Raw genomic sequence first — 21732 nt, 5'->3', positions numbered from 1 at the left:
TATAAAGAATAAGAAATGACAATGCCTCTTCATAGGAACTTTACTTCTTATTTAACCTTTTTCTTATCTCAACTATAACCTCAGAATTAGTTTCTGGATCTATTGAACTTTCAGCACTAATTTCAGGTCTTGTATCAGTCATTTTGTATTTACAGGCACACTTTTAGATAACTTTTCGCACTATTTTTCGAGTCCAACTGAAATTGTAAACACATAAAAAAAATCAAAAACTGTTAGCTTGCTTACAAAAACGACCACAAAAAAAAACAACGCGTGACAATGAATTGACATTTAAAACGTCAAGTTTTCAACCAATCAGAGAAGATGTTGTTGTGCCCCACAACATCTTCTCTGATTGCTTAAACCGACCAATCAGTGATTTTCTTCGATAATAGTTACTAACGATTCGTTTCGCAATCTTACTAAGGCGACGCGCGTTTTCGCAAAAATACGACCTTTTGTCAGTAAGGTTGAAAAATGTAATCACCATTGTCTAATTATCCGTGTTTTCGTGAAGTCCCTAGAATTTTCACAATAATCCGATTTATCAAATCATCCTACGACATATACACTAACATCTTGTATAAATAAAGAATACTAAAAACAGAAAGCTCTTTTACTTCTTGGGTAAACGCAGCACCCTGATGGTTGTATCGTAAGTGCAGTCAGTTCTTGATGGATAAACTGCTTTCAAATTACCTTCTAGGTCAACAATTTTAACCTGAAAAGAAAAAAGTAAGTTATTTATTTACATTGTATATTTTCTATATCCATACATTGAATAAGTATGTACTTATTACTTTGCTTATAATGTTTGCCCATGTTTATACAAATATAAAATATTGTTCATATATTTGAGCTTCAACGGATTTTGTTTCAATGCACTTTTCTAATTCCCGACTTTGGAAAGCAGACAAAACTGAGAGAAGTGCCTTGCCTTGTAAGTTCTCGAAATTAAGTACTATCATTGAAATTGATCAAGTATTATCAAACAGGACAGCATCAAAATAATGTCAGTTTAATACCTGTTGTACAGTGAGGGTATGATACTCGGAGCCTGGTTCATCTCCGATGCCAAGTAGCAGACACTCCTGAATCAGCTTGTCAAGCACAGTCTTACATGCTCCCAGAGACGCATGAGAGGTGACTTCCACCAACATTGCGGTACTTGTTTGTGACATCTGAAAGATATATTAGTGAATCTCATTGGCATTAGAAATGCTAAAACCAAAGCCTCTTAATCTTAAACATGTATTGTTGTCTGTGGACTCAATGCTCAAAAAGAATATTGCACAAAACCACTTTCAAATATTTTTATTGGATTTCAAATTTTGTAGGGGACAATATTATTATCAGATTTACTTTTCTGATTTCTTTTTACTAAAATAATTTTAATCTGATTAATTATAAATTTGATTACAATTTCAGCATTCACTATAAGCCAAAAAAACTTACCTTTGTGTCATCAGAATTAGTGATGGGTGGGAAGCTGATAACTTTGCCCGTTGGGTCTTGCAGGCAAGAGTACTTGGGTTTGCCTTCCAATAGGTATAAATATCTAGAAAAATATAAAATAATATTAACCCATCAAGCCCCATAAGCTCACCGGTGAGCGAGATACAATAGAATAACAATAGATTTCCAAGAATCCATGATCAAAGGTTTAAAGAAAGAAACACCCTAAGATTTTTTAAGAGCCTATGCGAGTCCCACTTCTGTGCAATGGAGCCAAGTTATTCCATTCAATTTTTTTTATCTTATTCTAACGAGCTTTTAACAACCTTAAGATTAATAAAGAAATATTCTTTTAATTCATGAAGCCCTAAGCGGCCGCATCCGGCCGCGATAACAATAAAAAGGCTATGGTGTCTGGTTATTCCACAATCAATGGGTTAAATAAAAAAAATAATACATTTTAAATTGCAACATCATAGCTGCAAGGAAAATACAGAGTACTAACTTGTGTATACCAGAGTATACATTTCTCTTCTTTTCTTTCCTCAACGCCTCTGCTTCTGCTGTGAGCTGCTGGAACAGCTGTTCACCGGTGTAAGGCTTGGACCGAGACAAAGGCACTATGCTCAGCTTCGACGGAGCTTTGGCAGTATACAATAAGTCACCTGTAATATAAATAATATTAAAAAAGATCGCAGAAAATGATTTAACTTTTAAGTTGCTTGTTTTTCAAAAAAAAAAATACTTTTTTCTCTTCTAGCTTTCACAACAAAACCAACAGAAAGGCAGTGGCAATACTCTTGAGTCTTGACAAAGAACAAAACAATTATATTGCTGACCTCCATTATTCAGGCACGCTGGACTTATGATACCCACCTACTATAGGCACAAGCCTATTTGAAGTGGAATCAGCGCCCCAACGCGGGGGCAGAGAACTAAATCTGACGTAAATTGCAAAGTGGCGATTAATCATTATTGGTTGTCATCATTAGTATCAGTTCCAAGTACTCTCACTATGCTATCAGCGCCAATATAGAAACTTTCAAACAGTCAGATGTCAGATTTAGTTCTCTTCCCCCGCATTAAGGGGCGCTGGTTCCGCTTCAAATATGCACAAAAAAAAAACTGTCATTTCAAAGGGTATCATAAGTCCAGCATACTTGTATAATGGAGGTCAGTGGTTATTATTCATATTGCTGTCTTCTCATACATACATTGGAAAAGCAATAGGTTAACTTACCTGGGGGAATTTTACTGAGGTCATGTGTGGCTATTGTGGCCGTGTTTCTCTTATCACAGACAGTATCGTGCAGTTTAGTTTGCATCTGTATAAACTTCTTGAACAGTGCTTCATCAAACATCAGCTCTTTGATGATGCAGCACAGTATAAACGGACGTACACTACTGACCTCACTCTCAACAATCTTTACTTTCATTACATCGTCTTCTACGTGAAGTATTTTTAGCGAATGGCACAGATCATTGACGTCATCAGCCTGGGGTTCCTCCTGTTTCTTTCCCTTCTTGCCCTTGCCTTTGGCGGAGGGCTGGGCACTGTCAGATTTTGGACAATGCTCTCTGATGTAGTCTACTACTTGTTTTGTGCGACATTGGTCCACAAGCTTCATCAGCCTCTTGTCAGCCAATTTATTTCCTTTGAGATTCAGTTCTGTAAGCAAACAATTTGTGTTCAACACCTAAAGAATCAAGAAATATAATAAACAAGGTCAAGAAATAGATTCACAACAAGAAACTAGTTTCTGTCATATTATTAACCATTTTTTTGTGTAAACATCTGACAGAAAACTCTTCTGAATACAAAATTGGATAGAAACAAAAAATGTGAAGGTGTTTACTATTAAATGAGCACATATTAGCATTTAGAGTTAGGTAACAGTTGTTGACGCATAGCCGACCACACAGGCGCTGCGTCATTGCAGCGTTATTACGAAGCAGTCTTAACGTTAACAGTCCCTCTCGCTTCGTCTCAGGGGCTGCAGTGTCCGTCATGTGTGCGTTGCATTAAAATAATACAAACTGTGTAACTCAATCTCACTTCAAATTACCTTTTAATTTAGCTAAAGATGCAAGTTCTCCTGGGATGGTTTTCAGCTTATTTTCTCCAATGTCAAAGTTCTTCAAGGCTGGCAAAGTCTTGGCTATGTGGCTCGGTATAACTTCTATTTCATTCCCTTTTATTTTTAAATCAGTCAAGTGTGGCAAATCAGCACCCTCAGTGTCCAAAAACTGAGTCAATTTGTTGTTAGACAGGTCTACAATTATTAAATTAGGAAAAGCCGACATCTTTGGCATTTCTTCTATTTCGTTGGAGCTAAAATTGATGCTAGTTAACTCTTTCATGTTATTTAGAGAATCTGGAATCGTTTTAATTTGATTCCGCGACAAGTCTAGCACTTTTAATTTCGGCAAAGAGGTTATGTTTTGATTGAAATCTGCTATCTTGTTACCATACAGTAGGAGAGATTGTAGGTTGATAAGATTTTTAATTTCATTGGGAATAGTTGTTAGACATGTCTCGCTTATATTGAGCAAGTTTATATTGGTTAATTGGAATATGGATTTGTCTAAACCGTTTTCGGAAATGCGCTTCGAGATAGCTGCGCCCGCCAATTTTATTTCGTGTCGATTTTCAGACCTCGCTGTGACGACTTCTGGCCAAGCACTCATTTTGAACTCTATATTTTCGAAATCTTCAAGAAAATATAGCAATTTACAGCTACTTTATAATACAAATACCAACTTACGCAAAGAAAAACTGAAAATAAATAAAAAAAACGTTGAAGCTAGAATGTGACAGCTGTGACATTGACAAATGACAAATGAATAATCACAGATTACTAGTATATATTTGTAGATGATTATTGATGTCAAATGCAAGAGACTTTTTTTACTATGCGTTTCATTTGGGTAAAGAAAATTAAACATTGTGATAAAGCCTTGATTTACTGGAATCGGTGGTCATAACATTATTATCTCTTGGTATCTCTCATTCTTACATGTTCCAGTCTCCAGAGTTTGTAAAATAAGATTATCCTCAAAAGAACTGGCCAAGTGCGTGTCGGGCCACGCGCAATATAGGGTGACTTTCGTTAAAACAGTTCCATAGTACCACTAGTTTTTGTAAATTTTTATATAGATTTTAAAATTTTTATATAGATTAAAAAGAAATTTGAACGAAAAGTTCCTTTAGCCCGGCCGCACATTGTCCGAATTCTGATCAGAAACAGTTGAATTTCGTCGGACCGCCACCCCGCATACTATCCGAAATATCCTTCCGGCGAGTTCGAGCTCACTCGGCTCAGTACAAAATGTAAGAGACAGCGCGGACGTTCAACTGCTTCGTATCAGAAATTTCGGACAATGTGCGACCGGTCTTATACTTCGCCGAATACATTTTTTTTAGTTGATCGACTAATTACTCAATAGCATATTATTATGAAGTCTTCTTATTTGTAATAGTTTTTCCTTTTAAATTCAGCTTATTTCATACTCCTGTGGGATAATGTGTGTGGTGGCCAAAGGAAGATCTTCCGACCGAGCGAGGTGTTATGCTCGGTCACTGGTTAGGCCGAAGCCCTCTTGATACATTTCAGATGTCGTATATATACTGACGCGCTCAGAAAACTTCGATAGTGCGATGCAGGAATGTTAGGCGAATTGTAGGTACCGCCACACTCCCGTGAATTTTTTCACATTTCCAGAAACAACAGTTTAGCTGGTAGAGGGGAGACACTATAGACTCTAACGATTTTTTCCACTTTAAAACTTAATATTTTACAAACGGAACACTAAAAAGTAGGATTATAGATATATATACTACACACATTATGTATAAATTTTTATATTTATACATAATCTCTTGAACAAAATCTTAGTTCCTGCTTAAGCGCTAAAAATTCCCCAAATAATGTTGATAAGGTAATTTTGTGTCATTAAGCTATCTTTCATGATTAAGAATTATCATTTAAATACTTATCAATTAATACTCTAAATCGATGTAATTAATAAAATGTTGTGTTAGTTCAGTATTTAGAATGGCGAGTTTAGGAGTGCTCATATTTTTGGTGGCTGTGTCCGGAGCTTTGGTAAATAAACTTTTTTGTGTAACTGTGAAGATAAAATCTGAATTATTACAGATTCACTTAGGGCCTGCTTTACCACTTCCTGATAAGGATATCCACCAATTAACTTGACAGATCAAGTATGGAGAATCTGTCAAAAAAGTTGCGAATAGTCTATTAGGCACTTTATCAGAAAGTGGTGAAACAGGCCCTTAAAGTTTTTAAGTAAAAGCTTAACGAGCTTTTGATTATTTTAAAATAAATAAAAATGAAATATTAAATTATGGCTAGCGTTTAGTACAACACGTGGATTATGGATATTCGCAGCGCCAGAGGAGTTATGATGAGCGTTATCGTTTTCAATTATTGAAGTCTCACCTCCTTTTTTTGGCTAAGCACTTACTTACTTTTCTTTAAGTAAAGCCGGTGTATTTGTATCGAGGATTAAAGAAAAATATATAATACGGCAAACGAGCGACGGAATGCCTGATGGAAGACGATCATCAAAGGCAGATATTTACGTTGCGTCAGTAACTGACATGTTTCCACTGCCGTGTCAGTGCTGACCTGGCAGTTGGCACTGCCGTAGAGCAAATTGATTTCAAGTCAGTACGGCGCGGGGGTGAGCCAAGATCTTTTCTATGTCGCTTCTTTAAAGAATCGCCGATCTAAATGTATGGAATTAACATAAGATGAGTTGAACGTCAACGTCTGCTTTTGTCAATTCCATACCTACATTTTGATCGGTGATTCTATAACGAAGCGACAACGAAAAAGTTTTGGCGAAATGACACTTGTCACTACACTGACGACCGCCACTGACTCAATGTAAATCTGCCTTTACCATAGGCCTTTACAGTGTAAAGGCAGATTTTTACACTATATGCCCCGCGTTCCACTTAGTGTTAAAAACGATCAAAACGCTCAAAATGCGTTATGAGCGTCTTGATCGTTTTTAACTGTAGGTTATAGGTAAGTTTTTTTTTATGAAATAAGGGGGCAAACGAGCAAACGGGTCACCTGATGGAAAGCAACTTCCGTCACCCATGGACACTCGCAACATCAGAAGAGCTGCAGGTGCGTTGCCAGCCTTTTAAGAGGGAATAGGGTAATAGGGGAGGGGATGGCAGTGCCATGTCAGCACTGACACGTCATTCAGTGGACTGACGTCAGTTACGGACTCAATCTAAAGCTGCCTTTATTTTTGCACACGCTGGGCTGGGAAAACCCTACAGGATATAATCTGACGGTAATTATTATTGATAATGTAGGTTAAATTTATCCTAAGTATCGATTACAAAGCTCTTATCAGATAACAAGCGGATTAAAGTACGAAAACAATTAAGTAGGTATTAACATACAAACTTAAGCTGTCCCAAATCTTATCTCTTAAAATTTTAGCAGGCAGAAAGTTTGTGCAGGTTGCTTTTGTATGCGGTATCCGTCCCATATTATGTTAAACTCTAAACTCACCATACGCGGCAGAACTTCGGCATGATTACGTCAGCAATGTCCGCATAGTTTTTATTATTCGTAGGTCCGCATACAATATAATAATATACGAACGTACGTGTCTATAAACTCTAAACACACTATGCCGAAGTTACGCGACGTAATTTCGGTATGGTGTGTCATCGGTAATTCAAACATATTGCAGGCATAATCATGCCAAACTTCGGCCGCGTTAGTAGTAGAGAATGAGGGTAAGTAAATCCCTACTGTCAGAGATATTACGATAATCTCGTGGATAGCGCAAGGAACTTCCGTGCCTTTAAGCGTTTTTGTCATAATTATTACTGGAAACAGTGTAACACAACAAATTCCAACATTAACTTAGATTTAGCTTAGAAGTCATAACTCATAATTAACATTAATTATTCCCGTGGTGCTTTCCCTTTAGTTCTTTGACTTTCGGTCATTGCAACTTTGTGCTGTCTCCCGCTTTTTATGAGGAGGGAAAACTGTATACTTCCTACTCCTCCTATCTTCTTCTGATTAATTTCGTTGCGGGTCCCAAGACAGCTTTAGCATGTCCCTCGGGCTTCCTGAGATCATATCAAAGGGTTTTCGTGGTTGGATACCGCTGTCGATCCTGGCGACACAGGAGATACAGCGGTGGGAATGTGTGGTGGGCCATACTGTCAGAGAAATAGGTTCATAATATAGGCAGACGGCCGACCATAGAATGTAGATACAATATGCCATATGGTATACTGATGTGGTTGGGTTGTGTTAATATATCAAGCTCAGTTGACCAAATACTACATAGGATGAACATTGAACACGTCAATGCGTTGAGTTGTCGGACGCAGTGTTAAATACGGATTGACAGATAAACGAAGTCATGTTGCGCTTCTCTGGTGGCCGCACTATGTGCAGTGCCGAATTTATATGTTTTATGAGAGTAGGCCACTTATTTCCGCCGCCCCATGTACGAAATTTGTCGGCCCCACAGACGTAGATCAAGATAGATACTGCGTGTATATATACTACGCGTGCCATATCACGTTCCCAAATGTCTCGTCTTTCGAAAGTCTGTTCTTTAGTCTGCTATCGGAATCGGATGTCAATCGGAATTTTGAAAATACCTAAATGCCCAAAAGTGCCGTATTGAGCTGTAGAAATTCAAATAGAAACGTTGGCCTAGATAATGGACACGTTTCTTATCATCGGCAGGCCATAGTGGTAGGAAAAAAGTGACACGCTCGTTTTCATACAAATGGAGCGACATGCTCGCCCCTAGGCCGCGGCCTATACGGCCTGTTTAAATAAATCCGGGGCTAGATAGGACGGACGGAACGATGGTCGATCTAATATGTGCATTGTGCGTTGAGTTTATGAAACGACGCAACGTAATGCAACAAAGCAATGTGGCTTCGCGTTGCTCTTACATTGCAAATCTCTATAGAAAATAGTTACGTATAACAATCACCTAATTGGATTATCGTCAGGGCCGCGCTAATCCTCTGACGCGCGAGATTTCATTTGTTCTGATAAGCTTCTGATTATCGAATTATTTTTAGTTCAATGATTGTTTTGGATGTACATTTTCCATTCACAGAATGATTACGATAAAATCCTTGACAGGTTGGTCTAAAACTTTTTAATCTTTCAGGGCTTCCAGGACGCATCCCGCTTCGCGTTCCCTGAAGATGTGCGAGGTACTTTAATAACAGTTCATTTTTAATACCTACAAAATACTTTGTAATAAATTATATGATAGTTGACTCTACGTAGAGAAGGTATCTCTACGTAGAGTCAACTTGAAAAGTTGTATCGAATAGGCTTAAAAACTTCGGATTCATTTAATTGCGGTATGACTGCGCGCCACGTTTTGTGATAACGAATTAAGTGATGATGAGTAATGTTTTGTGATAACGAATTAAGTGATGATTTTGCCCAAATCTGCTTAATTGTCATACCCAGAATCTAGTATCCCTAAATGAAACCCTTCTTCAACCATAAAGTTAATAATATACCTAGCGGAATAGAGCAACAATCTCGAGCTGTCAAACGAAACCGAAATTGGTTTCAGCTGTATGTAAAAATATGTGTACGTATACACTTACACAAGCATGATTGAACATGATTTCTATAAGATTAAATTGTCAACGTGCGGCACGTGCCGGATGGACGTCAAAAAAAGAGTGCTGCTGTCATGTATCACACGTCTCTTTTTACCACGCAGTGATACTGATAGTGACATCTGTCTTGCTCAGGCCTTTGTTTCTCTAATCCGCTAGGTATATTAGCTTTATGTCTTCAACCGAGAATGATGCTGTCAGAATCTGAAGCATAATCTTCCTTCAATCTCCCAAAGAATCTCCTTTCAAGAATTATTCTTTATCCCCATTGTGTGCCAGGTCTGAGCAGCGCACGCATCGTGTCCGGCTGGGAGGCGGAGGAGGGTCAGATCCCGTACCAGCTTTCCCTGCGTATGGTGAGCGCCATCGGCGGGGTGACCGGCTGCGGAGCCTCTATCATACACCCGGAGTGGGCGCTCACCGCCGCGCACTGTACCGCCACGTGAGTATAGCATCGACCATGCCCCGTAGCCCCTGATATATTCTGCACGGTTTGTTGAGTCGAAACCGATTATTGTAAAGACTTACAATAATCGGTTTCGACTTCTATCTAACTGGAAATCCATTCCTCTAGGCTTTGCGTACAAAAGTGAAAGATTTCTGGTCACGATATTATTTACTTAACACAAATGTAGAGTAGACGAGGACCTACGACAGTATATAAATAAGTCTATGGAATACAGCATACTTTTATCTCAGAAGAATGCACGGTCTTACTTACCGGATTTTATGCGTGCAAAGTCGCGGGGATCATCTTGTTAAAAAAAATGTAATGGTGCTCCCACACCGCCGTTAGAAAATGTTTGTAAACATTTTCTAACATAAAAACATTTACTAACAAATCTTATCATGTGATTTAATGTTTTTAAATATATTGAACTATTACTTGTAGTCGCTAATAATATTACTTATACGACTGTTGTCTGTAATTCCATGTTTCACGCCACGTGGAAAGTGGATGATATTGCAGATTTGATGAAAACCTCAAGCATAGATAAAGTATTATTTGACAATTAGTTTTTTTTTATTGTTTGACACTGACATTAGACGATTAAATGTAGTTTTTTTTCTGGATAGTAAAGGCAACTTTTTCCTATTGTGATTAATGAATGTGTATTATGTAGCTATCTTCTAATAAGGCTAATATAGAAAAATGATAATGTAATTTTTTTTTAATGAAATAAGGGGGCAAACGAGCAAACGGGTCACCTGATGGAAAGCAACTTCCGTCGCCCATGGACACTCGCAGCATCAGAAGAGTTGCAAGTGTGTTGCCGGCCTTTTAAGAGGGAATAGGGTAATAGGGGAGGGTAGGGAAGGGAAGGGAATAGTTGAGGGTAGGGAAGGGAATAGGGTAGGGGTAAGGGGATTGGACCTCCGGTAAACTCACTCACTCGGCGAAACACAGCGCAAGCGCTGTTTCACGCCGGTTTTCTGTGAGAACGTGGTATTTATCCGGTCGAGCCGGCCCATTCGTGCCGAAGCATGGCTCTCCCACGTAAAAAAAAAATTGCTATATTATCTAAATATTTATAATAAATTTGCATGCTTCAAAAGCAGAGTGTTTGATACTGTATATATATAACTATAAGATCTTTGTAAACCACATTCTTTGCAAATAAATGATGATTAATTTTGATTAAATGATTAATGACTTTAGGTGTTTTATGCGACTTTAAATAAATAAATTAAAAAAAATGTTGTCAATTGTTACATTTTGTTAGGAACTCGTTCTCTTTGTAGGAATTGTTACATGCTAGTTACATGTTATAAGTGCTCCTACATTAAAATAGAAAATGTTTACTAATGTTAACTAATATTTTATAACATTTAAATCTGGTATTGTCTCACTGCATACCCCGTCGTCCTTTATAAAAGGTTCACAAACAAAAAGTAACACAATACGTTTTATTTTGTTACAATTTGTTTTGTTATAATTTGTTAACTTACGTTTACTGAACATTTTCTAACATGAAAACATTTTTAACTTTTTTAAACATTTGTGATCAAATGTTTACTAACGTTACTAAACATTTTCTAACTGCGTTGTGGGAGCACCATAAGGGTGGGGTTAGGGTACTGTAACAGGGTGTAACAACACTAAGTATGGGTGTGTATGGGTCCCCATATAGAGTTCACTGTGAAAGTAGCAGGGCTGAAACAGTATTTTTTGTTATCTTCGTATGAAAAACATATATGACGCGTGGGCGCTTGCGCATACAAATCCAAAAAAAAAAGTTCAGCGCAGCTAATTTCACAGTTATCTCTATATAAAGAACACGTACACGCCCTAAATAGTTTGTTACAACTTCTATACGGTCGAATTGAGAAACCTCCTCCTTTTTGGAAGTCGGTTAAAAATAACATTAAGATAGTTGTAAGATTTACTGTTTACATTCATCCTCAGACGTGTGACGGTGGTCATCCGCGCCGGCGTCACCAACCTGACCCGTCCGTTCGCCATCTTCGAGACCACCGAGTACTACAACCACCCTCTGTACAACGAGCAGCTGCAGACCGTCGTCCAGCCCCACGACATCGGCCTTATCAAGTTCAACCGCGTTATTGAGTACAATAGTAAGCCATCAACATCAGATTACAGTCGTCCATTTTTATGGTTCCGTAGTCAACAAGGAACCCTTATAGTTTCGGTCTATCGGTCCGTCTGTTCGTCTGTCCGTCTGTCTGTCCGCGGTTTTGCTCCTGATGATGAATGATGCCGACACAATGGTAGTTGGTACATAAAATCTTACAAATATATTTATTTTTATGGTACCTGCCCTACACATCAAGCGGGGATGATTTTTTTATCGCGCCCACCCCATAGTGTGGGGTATTGATGGATAGGTTTTTTAAAATATTATAAGTATTCATAGATCATTTTCCGACTTATTGATTCATTTGTGAAATATTAAGTTTTAAGTGGAAAAAATATTTTTTTAAGATTTCATGTACCATTTTGTCGTCATCATCATTCATCATTAATATGTGCTTTCATGCCAAATTACTGATTTTTAGGTCCATATAGTCCCTGAGCAAAACCGCGGACAGACAGACAGACGGACAGACAGACGGACAGGACAGAAATTATAGGGGTCCTTGTTGACTACGGAACCCTAAAAACTAAGAAAATGTAACTCCCATACTATTACCGTTTTAAATTTGGTTCCTTTCGAACTGTCATGTAACCGCCTGATACCGCTATCCGCTATAGAAGGCAACCTAAATATTGCAAATGTATTCAGCATACATTTGCATGTTCTACAATACTTGTCAAATGTGAACCTTTGACAAGTATTGTAGAACATATTTTTTGACGAAGTTACTTTTCCTTAGCTTTTATTATTCGTACTCGTAGCGTGCAAGTGTGGCTATAATAAGAACTTTGCTTTGGTAACATCTTACACCTAACGTTTTCTCACAGGAATTTATCTATTTATTAGTGCTCTAATTATGTTTTTGGAGATTTGCTTGTTTTTAAAACTCCTGCAAAAATGGGTCTACCGGATAGTTGGTAGCTTTTTTTTTTTTATGAAATAAGGGGGCAAACGAGTCACCTGATGGAAAGCAACTTCCGTCGCCCATGGACACTCGCAGCATCAGAAGAGCTGCAAGTGCGTTGCCGGCCTTTTAAGAGGGAATAGGGTAAAAGGGAAGGGAATAGTTGAGGGTAGGGAAGGGAATAGGGTAGGGGTTAGGGGATTGGGCCTCCGGTAAACTCACTCACTCGGCGAAACACAGCGCAAGCGCTGTTTCACGTCGGTTTTCTGTGAGAACGTGGTATTTATCCGGTCGAGCCGGCCCATTCGTGCCGAAGCATGGCTCTCCCACGTATAAGATCACGTAGCTTCAATGTATCTGTACGTATATGCTTAATGCTGCTCCTCAAAGATTTTTTTGGTTTGTTATGGAAGCCATCAAGCCACTCGCTAGCTCATATGGGTCAACTTCAACAAATGACCTTTTTTTGATCATATCGGTGAACTTTCTTGTTTATACATATTTTATATACTTTTCAGGTTTTATGTATCATTAACGTATCATTTAAGACTAAGGAGAAAATTCAGTTTGAATTCTGGTTTCCACCGATATGATAAACCGGCACCGATTTTTATTTCTGTGCACCGATATGATAAGCTTAACCATCGAAATGACATACTAATCCAGCGATGTGATAATATTATTTTTAAAATATATTTATTTATTTATTTCTATGAAGAAAAGGGTGCTTAAAATGAAATTAAAATATTTTTAAAATGTTTTACAATATTTGAGTGGATTTCAACAAATTGCATTTTTATATAATTTTGGTGGAAATTTTTGTTTCCACCAAAATTGGAGATTAGGTGTTTACGAGAAACTGGTACGACAACCACCACCTAGACGAGTTAGCTTATGACAGAATGAGGTGAATGGCGTATTTTTTATGCTTCAAGAATCAATAGTATTTTGTAAAAATAATGTTTTACTCACCCTTACCCACCAAAATACGAATTTGCGAGAAAAATAATCATTAAAAAAAATCGTGCACTAAAGTTATAGCACATTAACTTAACTATAAACAAACCAAAACTCTACCGATATTCAAAATAACAACATGATATTATTGCCACAAGTAGGATAATTTAAGTACACCAAAATTGCATAAGGTAGGGTTTGTGATAAAACGGTTTTCTTTCATTTCTGGCTGGAAACTGGTACGACCCAGCCCACAGCCACCTCCTAAACGGGTTAGCGTGTGGCAGCCCACAGCCACCTCCTAAACGGGTTAGCGTGTGGCTGAATGAAGTAAATGGCGTATTTTTTATGCTTAAGGGATCAATGGTATTTTTTAGAAACAACGTTTCGTAAATCCCACCAAAATTTAAAAATTCTTCGCGACAGACCTAAACTGTGTCATAAAAACTCAACTACAGAAGTTATAACAATAAAATTAATATATATGAAGAGTCAACTAAAAACAACTACATAAAAATAAAAATCTAATCCAGTATCAAGTTTTCTGTTAATCGGTCTAGATATTGAGTAAAATAGTTCGGCGACAAGCCACCAAAATTGAAAATCGCCTATAAATTATGTTTATTTTCTTGGAAAATAACAATTATTAAAAAAAAAATAAAGATAGGCCCAAATTATAAGCGTTATGTTTTACTTTTAAAATCAAAAATGAAAACGATATCTAGTAAAAATAAGATAGCTTTCAGCCTTGCCGTGCAAAAAAGCGGTTTAGGAAATCGAGTCATTTGATGTAGGGATATATAATAAATAAAATAATAAAATTTATCATCATTGCCTCTATTAAAATGAACTAGATGTGAAAAGAAACTTTAAATGGCCCATACCTCCTTACATCCATTAATTTTTACTATCATGCGCATTTGTAATTTCTTTGTATACTTAACGAAATGCCACTAGATCAACCGATATGATAAAGCAATCCACCGATGTGACAAAACTGTGCGTTGCTCATGATTCCAAACACCGATATTAGATTTAAGACACCAATTCGTTTTTTCTTATAATTTCGGTGTAAATTATCATATCGGTGGTTAAAATGACCACCGATTACACCGATATCAGAGCAGCGGCGTGAGAAAAAACGCACTTTTTAGGAAATTATAAAAAAATGCATTATATCTAAGATAAATTTGGTTACAGATAATGAAGCTTAATCACTTAATACATTCATTAGAACCAAACAACAATTTTAAAACTATTAATTACATTAAAAAAATGCAATCACTGATATTATAAAATAATTGCCCGAGAACATTTTGATGGCATACTCATATTGTTGGCACGAATATGCAGCGGTTTGACGAATATCTATCTTGACTGCGTGGAAGCACACTAAGGAGTAAATTAAAATTGGGGTGGGGAGACTGATCGACTCGTCGATGAAAAGTAATGCTCAAATTTCTTTTATCCAGGAAAATTCTCAGGACATTTGTGCATCTAAGTAACTATAATCGTTAATTATGTAATAAAATATGGCATATAATTTTAGATTAACTAATATTCTACGAAATAATATAAGTTATACCCTTACATTATTGATATTTTCTAGTATGTAAGCGTTTTTGTTTGTAAAAAAGTAGAGGGACAGCACCGATTTGATAAAAATAGATCTTCAAGTTATTTATTTCTACCTTTGTGATAGTCCTAGGCATATTATATTTTTGCCACAATCCTATAGCTACCCATTGAATAGTAAAACAAATAATTTACAACAATATTCCCTTTTTTTAATAGTAATTTTAACGAAGACAAAAAAAGCCGTTTGGGAAATTCACCCATATACAATTTATCACATTGCAGACCTGATCCAGCCTGTGAGGATGCAGAACAGTCTGAACAAGAACCGCAACTACGAGGGCAACCGGCTCATGGCCAGCGGCTGGGGCAGGACCTGGACTGAAGGTAAGTGCTGCTAAAAGGCTAAATAAAAAGTCGAAAACTCTGGCTCCTATTAATTACTATTATTCTATATAGTAATAATAATAACTCCCACACCGGTTTCGGTGATGGTGGCCGGTTTCTCTGAAACCAGGCCAGTTACGCAGGAGTAAATTTTATAGTGCCCAAGTGTGTGCACAGTACACAAGAGCACTCTCTATTACTTTTACTCTCATAACCCAGTGGGACGGAAGACCGACACGACTGGCGAGAGATCAGGCGCAGGACCGACTTTTTACATGCCGATCCGACGCATGGATCATCTTACTTGTCCAACGCGGGATTCGAACCCCCGACTTCCGAGTCTTGGAGCCATGCTCTGAAGTCTAAACCACCTGGACCACGGAGGCGTTAATTATTCTATAGCTCATGCTATGGGACAACGAATCAGTTGACATTGAGACATGTAAATATTGCTGAATTCATTTCTTAATTTTGCAACAGATAATTTTGATTTTTATAGTGATCAGTAACAAAAACACTTTTACACTGATTATTATACTACTTTTGACAAGGCAACCCAACATTAATCCATTCTATACGTTCTAAAGATTATTTTAAAATATATTTGATCGAAAAAAAACGATTCCTGCAGGATTTTACGGTCGGATCCAAAACTATTACTCGTATTACGAATGTACAACAAAATACTGATTGCAAGACAATTTTAAGGGATATGCTCAGTAATTACTATGATCTTTCTTTTAAAATACGCTTCATGAGATTTACAAGTCGTTTAGTGAAAGCATTTCCAATCGAATCCTCTTGTTTAAGACGCTCCCCCTACGGAGATGCCGTAGGTATATTAATTTCCCGTTTTTAGAGTCTTATTAACTCATAATTTGAAAGCTACATAATTATAATAAAAATACAGCAATAATCTTCAGTATATGAACGTTCCTTTCATAGTTACTAATTCCCTATTTTTGTTTTTATGCTCATGATATCAGCTTCCAAAGTAATACCAATTTATTTAAATTCAAGCATACATTCAGTATCTCCCCAGTATTTACAAGTTACGGTTGTTTGAAACACACGCCAATAGATCGACAATTTCATTAACTACACACTGCACGTTCAAATTTTTTAGGTCAATTTTAAACTAAGATAAGAAAGAAGAATAGGATTTTGGTGCGATCTTGGCAACGCGGCAAATGTATAGTCAAGGTCGTTTGCTCAGGGATGGCCTTAAGGCGCTGTGGTTGTTGCAACTACGTACAATGGGTTTTTTAAAACACGTTTTTAGTAAAGGAGATGTCATTATTTAAGTATAAAATAAGTACCGTTTTAAAATTGAGAAAATTTCCTTACGCAAAGGTATATCAGTACACAATTTGAAAAATTCTGCTCGATAGAAAAAAATCTCGAAGATGACTGTTATAACGCTGTTTTTCATAATTAAATCATTTTATGGCTAAATTACACACTTGCTAGAAAAAAACAAAAAATGTAGTATATTATGTGTCGTAAGTCGTAACCTAACGTAAACGATTTGATATATTTGATTTGTGTAATACTAAAAACAAAAGGATTTTACTCTTTTTTACTCCTATTTTCTATTATCAAGGCACGCGGCGAGCGCGTAACAGCCACTGTACAAGGCGCGCTGATATTAATGTTATTTTAATGTCCTTAACGTCGATATTCTACTGACAGACATCGACCTGCTCATTTTAGGGACTACTGGGCCTTATGTACCGATTAAGTTATATGCCCTATGGTTTTTCGTGTGTTTGTCAAGGGCTCCAGGCTCATCTTTTTTTACTGATTTTATCCACTTATTTTTGTCCAGGCTCATCCCCCGAGATCATGAACTGGGTGTACCTGACGGGCGAGTCGAACGAGCGATGCCGCACGATGTTCGGCGGTAGCTCCATCATCGTCGACTCCACCATCTGCGCCAGCGCCTACAACGTCTCCAGCCAGTCCACCTGCCAGGTATGAAACATGGCTCAGCTCATTTGCTTCTGGCAAGCTGATGATAGGTAGCTATTAAAGAGACGTAAAAGCCAACTCACTTGAACGTAACTGAAAGAGCAATCTCCTGGTTAATCAAAGGTGAAGTAGAAATCCTGGATAAGATGAAACTAATATTGTACTTTTTTTTATTGATCGTGTTTATTTTTCTATACTCGATCCTCGGGTCTAGGCTTGGAGCATATGCTGCATGTCTTTGCTATCGCCCAAAGGGCTTCTTGAATTGAAATCAAGACTGTCTCAAAACATGTCCTTATCTATTAAGTTAGTAAAAATATTTACAGAACAAATAACTACCTACACAAGGTCTGCTTGTCTCTGTCAGCCACTACTGGAAAAGTCACGTGACAGACAATAGATAGTGTACCTTGAAAAGTAAAAGGCTGCGTAAATATTTTAAAGGGGTGAGCCTAAAGTCTTGTCGCGTTCCAGCTTAAAAGTTGTCATGTAAAAATATTCCTATTGGCATGTATCAGAAACAGTCTGGTCTGACCATAAAGTTAATATAATTTCCTCCGCAGGGTGACAGCGGCGGTCCGCTGGTGGTGATCGACGACGACGGCCAGGTGACGCAGGTCGGCATCTCCTCCTTCGTCTCCACCACTGGCTGCCACACCGACCTCCCCGCTGGTGAGTCATGACCTCTGCAGGGTAACAGCGGCCTCCCCTGGTGGTGATCGACGACGTCGGCCAGGTGACGCAGGTCGGCATCTTCTCCCTCGTCTCCAGCAGCTGCTGCCACACCGATATCCTCCACAGAGTGACAGCGGCCTCCTCTGGTGTTGATCGACAACGACGACGAATGATTCTGAAAGTTCTCGTACATGATACGTTGGTCTCCCTCTATCTAAATGACTGCTTTTAAGGATTTTTTACAGGAGATTTGTCAAAAGTATGTTTCATAATAGGTAAGCAAAATAGTTAAAGCCGTATGTTACAACTAATGACTAGTTTTAACATACGGCTTTGACTAGTTACTTTGACAATAACAAAGTAATATATCCACTTAGTACAATAGTACGTATCTACAGCTCTTCCAATGATTTAACTGTACGGCTTCAGATTCATCTGGACTTACACTGTCAGTTCACGGGCTTCCCTGATCACTGATGCACTTGTCATTGACATACTAAACGTATATAAATAGCTATACATCGGAACGAATGAGATGGCTTTATCGGAAATACTTGCAGCTTAATCAGAAGTCAACACCAATGTTCGTATTAAGATAGACTTTTGAATGAGTAATTAATTTTAAATGAGGCGTCTTAATTTCGTCGTATAAACGGAGTTTTCGAGTTGATCAATGGTGTAGAAGCTATGGCTGCACAGGCATATAATTATTGTGCATGTCTATTGATAATTTTTTCTTCGGGCTTCGTAGCTCCGTAGCAACGCCGTAGCGGCCGTAGCCAAAAAAATAACTGACGTAAAATAAAGCTTAGGCCAAAGCTTTAAGGTTGCTTTGTTTTTCACCAAATAACTGAATATTGATGGTTCATCTGAGAGGGGTTTTAAAGACCACCAACATATTATACAACCAGAAAATATTGAGATGCGCCTGCCGCCTAGTATGTGATGCCTGACACAGCCGCTCTGTAAGGACATCAAAGTCTCAACTCTCAAGGTATTGCGTTGTACGATCTTTTGGTGGTATCGGTGGTAAGTGCCAGTGCCTTGGTCACTTAACATCACCACGCAACACCTCAACTTGGCATTTTGTTATCTAAAAAAATATATCACAACTAGATGACGACCGCAACTCCGTTGCGACAAATTTCGTTTGTCGCGCGAGAACCGTACATTTTCCGAGACAAAAAGTTTCCTTTTGGTGGGTTGCGCCAACTTACTTTAACTATAACTGTAACTATTACTTTAACTACAATGCAAAATGTCAAATCTTTGGTTAAAGTCAAAAACGGACGCCATATTTAACCATAATCATAGAGCTCGAAAAGGCTTTAAATGAACGTGGCAAAAAAAGGAACTAACGCTGTCATGATACAAAAAAGCCATTTTTGACAGTTTTCCTTTACCAGCAGCGCCCACGCATTTAAAGCCTTGTCGGACCAACAATAGACATCTATCAAATTCTGTGGTCAAAGTTAAGGTTAAAGTTAAGTTAGCTTTAACTACAACCATAACTTTGACCACAACTGTAACTATAACGACGCCTCTAGCTCTGGTGCAACCCACCCTATGTCTTTTCCAAATTCGTTTCGGAGATTTGGGCGTGAAGAGGCAACAAACAGACAGACACGTATATTCACATTTATAATATTAGTATGGATTAATACTCTCATACTGTAAGCTACGAATTACCATTAAAATAAATTACGGAGTGGAATCTCTGTTTTATCCTGCCTTAAACAGAGAAGGCTGAAGGATTAAGGCAGGATAAAGTTACCTATTTACTGGCTTATAAGGCTTATAATAACGCGGCAAGGGCCTTTACAGCTTATAAAGTCTTTGGGCTTATCCAAATCAAATCTGGCTTAATTTAAAAATATTGTTTCCCTATTTCGTTAAATTTGCCTAAAATTTTTCAAATCTAATTACGTATAAAAATGAAACTCAAACAACATAATACGTAATTTTAATTGGTAACATTATAGATACTCATACCGACCGCTAAGATCAAAAGGAGTAAGTAGGTATAAGATATTTAAAACTTCATAATAATTTTAACAACAATACTGTATATACATAGGTAACCGTTTTGCAACTGCGGAAATGATTGCTATAACAGTATGATTTATCTACAGACATAATTATATGTCTGGAACTATATTGTATTATTATGTTTGACTCATCACAAACCATCTTCTGAGTTCTAAGGCCGGTATAAATAGTCAGTACTCAAGATGCATCTCGGTCTCAAGACACGGTTCAGGCTCTGTGATTGGTCCAAATTTTGACAGCCAACCAATATAAAGTCTGCGTTGCGACTGACTTATGAGTTTTAATATGCCCCGCGTTCCAGATGACGTTAGAAACGCTCACGCTCAAGACCGTAGTTTTTCCCGTTCCACTAGCTTGTGAGCGTCAGTGATACAAACCCAAGTGGAACGGATTATGGATCGTTTTGAGCGTTTTGAGAAAAGTTAAAAAAAAGAACTATATTTTTTTATACATAGGTACATTGAACCGAACTTGGATATTACGATCCTTTTCTTCAAGTCGTAAATAAAAGTAATTTTATTGTTTATAGTTACATTTATTTTAATAAAATATGTAGGTACATAATATTATGTATATTTGTTTCGTTTTTAGTATTACATTTTTTTACTTAAGTAATCATATTTTAATAACAAAACCACATATTTTGAGTATTGACTATTGTCACAATATACATATAAACGTTAGGTAACAATACCGCTTAATGCTTAGTCAAGTACGAGTAAGTCAACAAAATAGGAGAGATGAGATGTTATTTAATTAAAATATTATTTGTAATGAAATAATATAAAGTTTTTGTCTCTACTCTCTCCTGAAAACTTTCCAAACATGGCTTTCGCGATATAGTTACGTTAAAATTAAAAAAAAAAAACTAGAACGCCCACTTTGACCCATCTTCGTCAAGGGTCGTTTTGAGCGAAAATGATGACGTCATGAGTGACGTCATAGCCGCTATCAAAACGACCCCGGTCGCCAAAGGGAACGGCAGAAGGGGACGTTTTGAGCGTTTTGGTCAAAATTAACGTCATCTGGAACGCAGCCCAGGTATAGGATTTCAATTCGTCATTTTTTAAATTAATTGAAATTCGTTGTTTAATTAATAAGTAAAATTTTCAAAGAAAGCAACGAAAATATTTAAAGGGACAGATATAATGTTCTACTATGTACTTATATACTATATGTAATATGATAACATCGGGGATTAAAAATGAAATGCAACAGAATATAGGCTTTATCAACAGAATATAGGCTTTATTAATATATACTAGTCACCACTACGCCTAAAACATTTTTTCTTTATTTCAGGTTTTATCCGTCCTGGCCACTACCACGACTGGTTCCTGGAAGTGACCGGTATCAACTTCGACTGGGTGCCCCAAGAACCTACACCAGCCCCCGAATCTGAAGAGGAGGAGTCAGAGGAATCAGAGGAAGTAACCACCGCCGCTCCTGAGGAGTCAGAGGAATCAGAGGAAGTAACCACCGCCGCTCCTGAGGAG

The 21732-nt window shown here is 37.5% G+C and overlaps 2 protein-coding genes across 2 annotated transcripts; one reads left to right on the top strand and one right to left on the bottom strand.

The window, feature by feature from the left end:
- Nucleotides 1-612: 612 nt before the first annotated feature.
- On the bottom strand, nt 613-4229 carry LOC121728342 (leucine-rich repeat-containing protein 47-like). The gene is made up of 6 exons (XM_042116505.1): nt 3522-4229; nt 2696-3124; nt 1961-2120; nt 1456-1558; nt 1026-1181; nt 613-721 (listed from the first exon to the last, which is right to left on the bottom strand). The coding sequence occupies exons 1-6, from the start codon at nt 4141-4143 to the stop codon at nt 617-619; spliced, it is 1575 nt and encodes a 524-aa protein (XP_041972439.1). The 5' UTR covers nt 4144-4229; the 3' UTR covers nt 613-616.
- A 1281-nt stretch (nt 4230-5510) lies between these two features.
- On the top strand, nt 5511-21732 carry LOC121728241 (collagenase-like; the record flags this gene model as incomplete). The annotated part of the gene is made up of 8 exons (XM_042116382.1): nt 5511-5561; nt 8653-8698; nt 9401-9563; nt 11529-11698; nt 15440-15541; nt 17370-17515; nt 18076-18184; nt 21539-21732. Coding segments are annotated over exons 1-8 (981 nt in total), but the record flags the coding sequence as incomplete, so codon positions are not given.

Source organism: Aricia agestis, chromosome 6 (genome assembly GCF_905147365.1).
Source record: "Aricia agestis chromosome 6, ilAriAges1.1, whole genome shotgun sequence".
NCBI classification, from domain to species: Eukaryota; Metazoa; Arthropoda; class Insecta; order Lepidoptera; family Lycaenidae; genus Aricia; species Aricia agestis.
This window is presented reverse-complemented; position numbering and strand designations above follow the sequence as displayed.